This window comes from Apis mellifera, linkage group LG5 (assembly GCF_003254395.2).
Source record: "Apis mellifera strain DH4 linkage group LG5, Amel_HAv3.1, whole genome shotgun sequence".
Classification (NCBI taxonomy): Eukaryota; Metazoa; Arthropoda; class Insecta; order Hymenoptera; family Apidae; genus Apis; species Apis mellifera.
Window position 1 is genome coordinate 8,637,694 of NC_037642.1, and position 6,446 is coordinate 8,644,139.

General features: G+C 41.4%; 1 protein-coding gene across 3 annotated transcripts in view; it reads left to right on the forward strand.

Moving 5' to 3' along the window:
- The window catches only part of LOC724433 (kell blood group glycoprotein homolog), a 66,540-nt gene extending 60,345 nt beyond the window's left edge, over positions 1-6,195 (forward strand). For 2 of the 3 annotated variants that reach the window (XM_001120289.5, XM_006564795.3), the window contains 9 exons: positions 2,700-2,886; positions 3,025-3,201; positions 3,299-3,399; positions 3,510-3,565; positions 3,650-3,936; positions 4,041-4,199; positions 4,684-4,760; positions 4,862-5,152; positions 5,235-6,195. In XM_001120289.5, coding sequence (XP_001120289.2) covers positions 2,700-2,886; positions 3,025-3,201; positions 3,299-3,399; positions 3,510-3,565; positions 3,650-3,936; positions 4,041-4,199; positions 4,684-4,760; positions 4,862-4,961 — 1,144 coding nt within the window. In that variant the 3' untranslated portion in view covers positions 4,962-5,152; positions 5,235-6,195. Of the gene's footprint in view, positions 1-2,699; positions 2,887-3,024; positions 3,202-3,298; positions 3,400-3,509; positions 3,566-3,649; positions 3,937-4,022; positions 4,200-4,683; positions 4,761-4,861; positions 5,153-5,234 lie in introns of those variants that run through there. The other variant, XM_026441061.1, reaches the window with a different exon arrangement.
- Positions 6,196-6,446: the final 251 nt, after the last annotated feature.

Below are 6,446 nucleotides of genomic sequence, written 5' to 3' on the forward strand. Positions count from 1 at the left end.
ACTTTTCGATTTTTGTTTCGATTTTGATGGAACGATTCGTTTCTACGATTAATTCGAAAAAGAACGGAGAGAATTGAAATTTTCGCTCGCGCATTTCGATTCTGACAACTGCACGACCCTGTCAAAAGGTTTGGAAAAAAGAGAAACTCGTCTTCGCAGCGCGAAGATTGAAAATTTCGAAAGAATCGCCGGGGCGAAAATTGATATATCGTATCGTATTCGTTCGATAATCGAGCCACTTTATAGGAACAAAGAGAGAGAATCGAAACACGATTAATTCGCCTTTCGTTCGGCCCAATTAATCCCCCCATAATTTCTCTTTTGTCGAATGGAACAAAAGCAGCCTCTTTGAGGATAATAGTCTCGACAATTTCCAAAATTCATAATTCAAACGGACATTAATTAATTAATGGAATTTAGAACAGGGATAACTCTGATATATACTATATATTGTTAAAGAAAATTTCAATCCATCGAACGTTTAAAAAATTGTTATTATTAAAAAAGAGAAAGGAGAAGCGAGATCGATTTTAAAATACGTTTCTTCGTCCTTTCAAACTCTTCTATTAGCACGATTGGATATTTTTCCCGATAATTCCGCGCACTGGAAGTGATGCTCTGAACATCGATTACCACGAATCGTAAACCGATCGCACGAAACGAGGTTCTCACCACGCTTCGTTGACTTTCACGCTCCGTGTGAGCCGAATTTCACTTTGATGGCACTGGCATTTGCATTTGCATAATGCATATAGCCGCGGCAACCTCCTCTCGAGCGGTCAGCATCGAAAAAGCGAATTCGCATTCGTTACTCGATCCAAGTTACGCGCGACAGTTTTAAGAAGGGAGGCAGGAAATACAATTTCGAAGCGTGAAAAGTGAGACGGACGCTTTGCTTTTCCTCGCGAGTGAGTAGTAAAGTGGTAACTCGAGAATCGTTTGTCGAAAAATTTCGATAGAAACTCTCCACGAGCTTCAGAAGGGTAAATTTGTGCGCGCGAGAGAGAGAGAGATATCTCGTTATTTCGACGAGAGATCGAATTCAATTGGTAAATCGATTTCCTCGATCGAGTTGTTTAACGAGAAAAAAGGGAGAGAAAAGAGATAAAAGGGATAAGTGATTGCGGTATTCGCTGGAACACTCGAGTTATTCGGTCGGTGAACACGCATCTTTCCACCAAAGATCCAACGTGAAATTGTTCTGTTGTAAAGCAACAGATAACATTTTACGATGCCTGGCCAAAATTTTCCCCTCCATTTTCGCACCAATTATATGATATGTAACGAGATTTTCGCGTAATGTTCTCATTTTGATATTTAAACGGACAACAAATCGCGGACTTCGAACTTTGCCAATTTACTCCTAATATCGGCAATAGCGGAGCGTACCGATAGGAGGGCAAACATTCGAGAATTCCAAAACGCCACTCTTGGCAGCCCACGCTCGTTCCTCGCTATTATCTCTTTTAGACAGACACTAGGCGAATGGGGGACCGAATACAGCTACAGCGATAATTACTGTCGAAGGTATTTCGGCGGAACGGGAACGAGACACTCGCCAATTTCTGTCCTCGATACCTTCAAGTTCTTTTCCCAAACCTCGCGCAACTTCTCGTGAATTTTGATCTAAACTTTTCCAATCTTCCTTCTATTATTTGTCTCGATTGATATATGAAGAAATGTTTAGTTAAGCTAATCTCGAATCACGTTTTAAATCGCGTAATTATTGTTTAATCTTTTCGAAGGGTGGTTGATGAAACGAAAGCGTTAAAGATTTGTCAATAGTTGGATGGTATCGTAACATTTACCAGAGGAGAGAATTTCGTACGCACGATGTCGTAGCACGCGGTTAATAAATGTACAGCACGAGCATAAATTTTGATACCAGAGGCGAGCATGCATCGTAAATCGGTGCCTAATTCGTCCATTACACTTCGTCAGGAAATTTCGGCGCATCTGCGCCGAATGTTTCCGTGCACGCGGAAATTATCGTTGTCCCCGATTTAAAAAATTTTTTATCGTCGTACATTAAAAAAGAAAAGAAAAAAAAGTATTTTCCAATCTTTTGAGAATTATTATTTTAAATTTCGGATCGAAATTTAACTCGTTGAAAATTTCGAATAAAGTTACGAGCAATTAGAACTCGATATTAAAATTCTCGAATAACGTTTATCATATATAATTCGATAAGTATAATTATTCCCGATTATTGTTTTGAACGATGTCTTTCATTTATATGCTTCTCCATAACTAAGGAAAATTTAAAAGCAGCATTTTATCATCAAACGACTTGTGAAAGCACGATCTTGATACATCTCAGTATATATATAAAATACATAGAAGAAAAAAACGCAGTAAAAAATAAAAGGATCTAAAAGTCTAAAAGTTAAGCAGCGTGTAATATGATCACGGGTATAAAAGAATATTCTCGAAATTCGTTTAAATGGATTCGTATTTATGGTAGCGTGACCATAGAGCCTCGATGGAATCGATAACGTTAATTCGTTATGTGCCAGCTGTTCGTTATTATTATAGCCACGAGGCCATTATACTCTCCGATCAAATATATATGTAGAGAATATATAGAATAAATATATAAAAAAAGTTATTATCAATCCTAGATCGAGGATTGATCGAAACAGAGACAAAGAGAGAGGGATGAATAAATAATAGAACAATACTCACATCTTGTTACGAAGGATTATTCACAATGGATTGTTGCTGCTGTACGCGACGGACACCCTCCACGACATCGTGAACGTGACGGGGAGCAAGGACTGGAAGCTTTCTTGTTTCAAGCTGACCAAGGAGGTGTTCGGTGAGGTCGTGGGCGCTCTCTACGTGCAGCAGTACACGCCTCAATATCTGGAAACCCTAGCGAACAGGGTAAGATGATGAAAAATAGTTAGCTTTAGTTACCTTAGAGATCTTAGTACGAAAGAGAAAGAAGAAGAAGAAATTAGCCTCTTCGTGAATACTTTTTCCCCTTCCCTTCGAAATAAATTGTATCGGTGTCGCGAACAGGTGGGGGGGCTGTTCGAGCGCGTGAAAGAGACAGTAGCCGAGCGTATTTTGGTGAAATCTTGGCTAGACGAGGAGACGAGGACGCAGGCGTTGTTGAAGTTGAACTCGTTGCGGGGAAGATTTCACGTGTGGCCTGGTTTCCACAACGAGAGTTTACTGGCCCGAGAAATGGCCGAGGTGAGTGAGCGCCTCCTTCCTTACGTTCCAAACGCGATATATCGATACATTTATTGAATTAAAATTTCTCCTTTGTTCCTCCCTCCTTTTTCGACAGGTGGAGATCGATCCGGACGACTTTTTCCACACCGTGTTGAGACGGTTCCAACAGATTCGCACCGTCGACGACAAGGTTTTGAGGAGAAACGTGACCGAGAAGTAAGAAACCTCGCCTTCGTCCCGAACGTTTCGCTCGAAAGAGCTTATCCGCGAATAGAATCGAATATAAAACGCTCCAAGTCAAAGGAATTTCTTTTTTACTTTCGCAGGCGTCGTCATCCGTACAGCGTGAACGCCTACTACGAATCGTCGACGAACACGATTGGTAAAAAAAAAACGAAAAACTCTCGAATCATTGTTCCATATTTTGTTGGAGGAACGGTGGAAAAAGATAGATCGTCGATTTCAGGCATCCCACTGGCTATGATGACAGCCTGGTCGTGGTCCTGGGACGGCGGACCCGCGTACGCGGCGCACGCGACCCTCGGTTCGGTGATCGGCCACGAGATCCTGCACGCTTTCGACCTCCATCGACGCCGACTGCCATTGGATCCCGATATGAACGTCGATCAATGGCTCTGGATCACGCCCGAGTCTTGGAAGAGGTTGGAGGCGAGGATCGAATGCGTTGCCAGGCTTTACGCCAGGAGTTTCTGGAGGAAGGTTCAATTTTACGGGAACGACGTTGCTGTACAGGTTGGCAAAAATATATATGTACATATATATATGTGTGTGTGTGTGTATCCTCTTGTAAATTTGTCGTACGAGGTTGCGGTCGTGAGGGATGAAACGTGTTTCAGTTTGATTGGAACGTGACGAGGAACGAGAACGTAGCCGATATCGGAGCCTTGCAGATTTCGTATAAAACCTGGCACACTTTGACGAACGGCAAGGATCGAAGTCTTCCAGGATTGGAGGGACTTCGCGCGAGCCAGCTTTTCTTCATAAGCGCCGCCCAGGTAAACAAACGGACGTTTTCGTATTTCATCGACTCGAGATTGGCTGGTTTCCTTCAAATTTTTATTATTTCTCACCCTTTCAATACACGCATATATGGAGATATTTTAAATTCTACGTGTCGTTCCATCCGACTTCCGTACGCATCACGTGTTCAATTTCCTATTACACGAGGAGGTTGACGTGGCTTTTTGCAAGAAAAAGAATATCCCGTTTTTTCCTTTCGCGTGTATATACGCGGCCCGATATCCAAGCGTTGGTATGCACAGCCATTTCGAATTTCGTTGCATTTTTACGTCTATTTTTTTTTTTTTTATTTTGTTGTTGCTCTATCGAAAATCAATATTCGTCACGGAGGGGATTTTCTTCGATTTTTAACGCCGCATTTTAGGACACGTTGTCGAAGCAACATTTTAGGATTTTTTATTATTTAGAATTAGAAGAGATTTTGAATATGTTCCACAGGATTCTCATCTTTCTTTCCAGACTTACTGTTCCAATATGACTGCCGAGGCCTACATTCTTTCCGTTGAGCTCGATTACCACACACCTCAGCCCGAAAGGTATTTTGATCGCAATTAACTAATCCGCCACAATCCTTGTTTCTCGATTGGAAGAAACACTCGATAATATAAATTCTCGTGATTTCTTTTCGAAACATCAGAGTCAACGGTATAATGATGAACTCTCAAGCGTTCGCGGACGCGTTCCGTTGCCCTCTCGGAACGAAAATGAACCCCCCCAACAAGTGCACCACCTGGTGATGACGATCAGGCTTGGACATACCGTTCGCCGACAACGCCGTCAGGTTTCATCTCACGATAATCTCGATCATTGGGACTTGGACATACGTGATATGGCGTGGTGTGATTGTGGGAAGAGCGAGGAAAAGGGCTTAATTATTTTTCTTCAAGCAAATTGTCGAGCGATCTTGCGTCGGAGGGAATCGATTCGGGTAATAGAAATCGAAAAATAAAAAAATTACTTTTACCTTTTAGAAACTGTTCGCAAAACAAATTAATTGTTTATATTTTCAGAAATTTTGAAACATTTTCGAACGGATCGAGGCGAGAAAACGGAGCAACGCGATCGCTCGATTCGCCAAGGATGTTCGGAGGATCGATCGACGAAGAAGATTGCTTGTTGCAAGAGTTTTCAGAGTTTTCTCTGGAAACCAGAAAGGAGGGGATCTCTCCCCTTCGGCTCGAACGCGCCATTAATGTTAATAATCTCTCCTTACGACGCTTTAGAGGACTTTAGAGATTTATTATTATAGCGAAAGCAATAAATTGTTGAACGAACGAGCGAGAGAGAGAAAGAGAGAAAGAGAGTGTGTGTATACGTATGCATGTATGCGTGTGGTAAAAAAAAACAAAAAACAAAAACAGAGAGAGAGAGAGAGAGAATAACGAGGAGGCGTGCGTGTACGCGCATGAATAAATAAATTTATCAAAGCGATTTCTCGATTTTGCAACGAGCCAGCGATCGTTGCATCGTCGGGGAACAAGGATACAATTTATTCGTTTCTTTAGCGGAGGGAGTTATTGCACGGATTAAAAAGTATACGATCGATACACAACATTTCGTACATTTCCCCACGATTGACATTGAAGGGTTACGTTAGGTAGGATCGGCGAGTAATCGCGCCTTCGCCTATCCTTCGAGTTCGTTTAGAAATCGTGTTCGTTTTTTCTTTTTTTCTTTTTCTTTTTTTCTGAAAAGAATCCGTTTCAAAATTATCGAACGATCTCCGCGATGTATTCGACGAGAAGAGCGAATAGAGATGCGTTCGAGGTTCGAGGAAGTCGAGTCGCAAAGGAGACAAACGTTCACGATTCGTTTCTAAAAGTTAGTTTCTCGCGCACCTTCGATTGCCTTCGCTCTTTAACCCCTGTTAAAAAGTTTGTAAATAAGTCGTGCCCTTCCCTTCCCCCCCTGATCTTTTTCGGTTTAGTTTAGTTGATTAGAGCGGCGTAAAAAAAAAAAAAAAAAAAAAAATAATAAAGTAAAAGTAAAAGTAAAAGTAAAAGCGTCGAGTTGAAAAAAATTAGGGGAAAAAAATAAAATAAAATAAAAAAAAATAATAATAATAATAATAATAAAAAACTCGTCAATCTCGTCACGATTCAATATTTTCGGATAGATTCACGTTAACGCTGAGGAGGGCTTAGAGAGATAACCAGGCTGGTTAGCGCGCGCTTTCTATCTTCACCCGTTCGTATTTCGCTCGGTTCTATCTTCGTACGGAC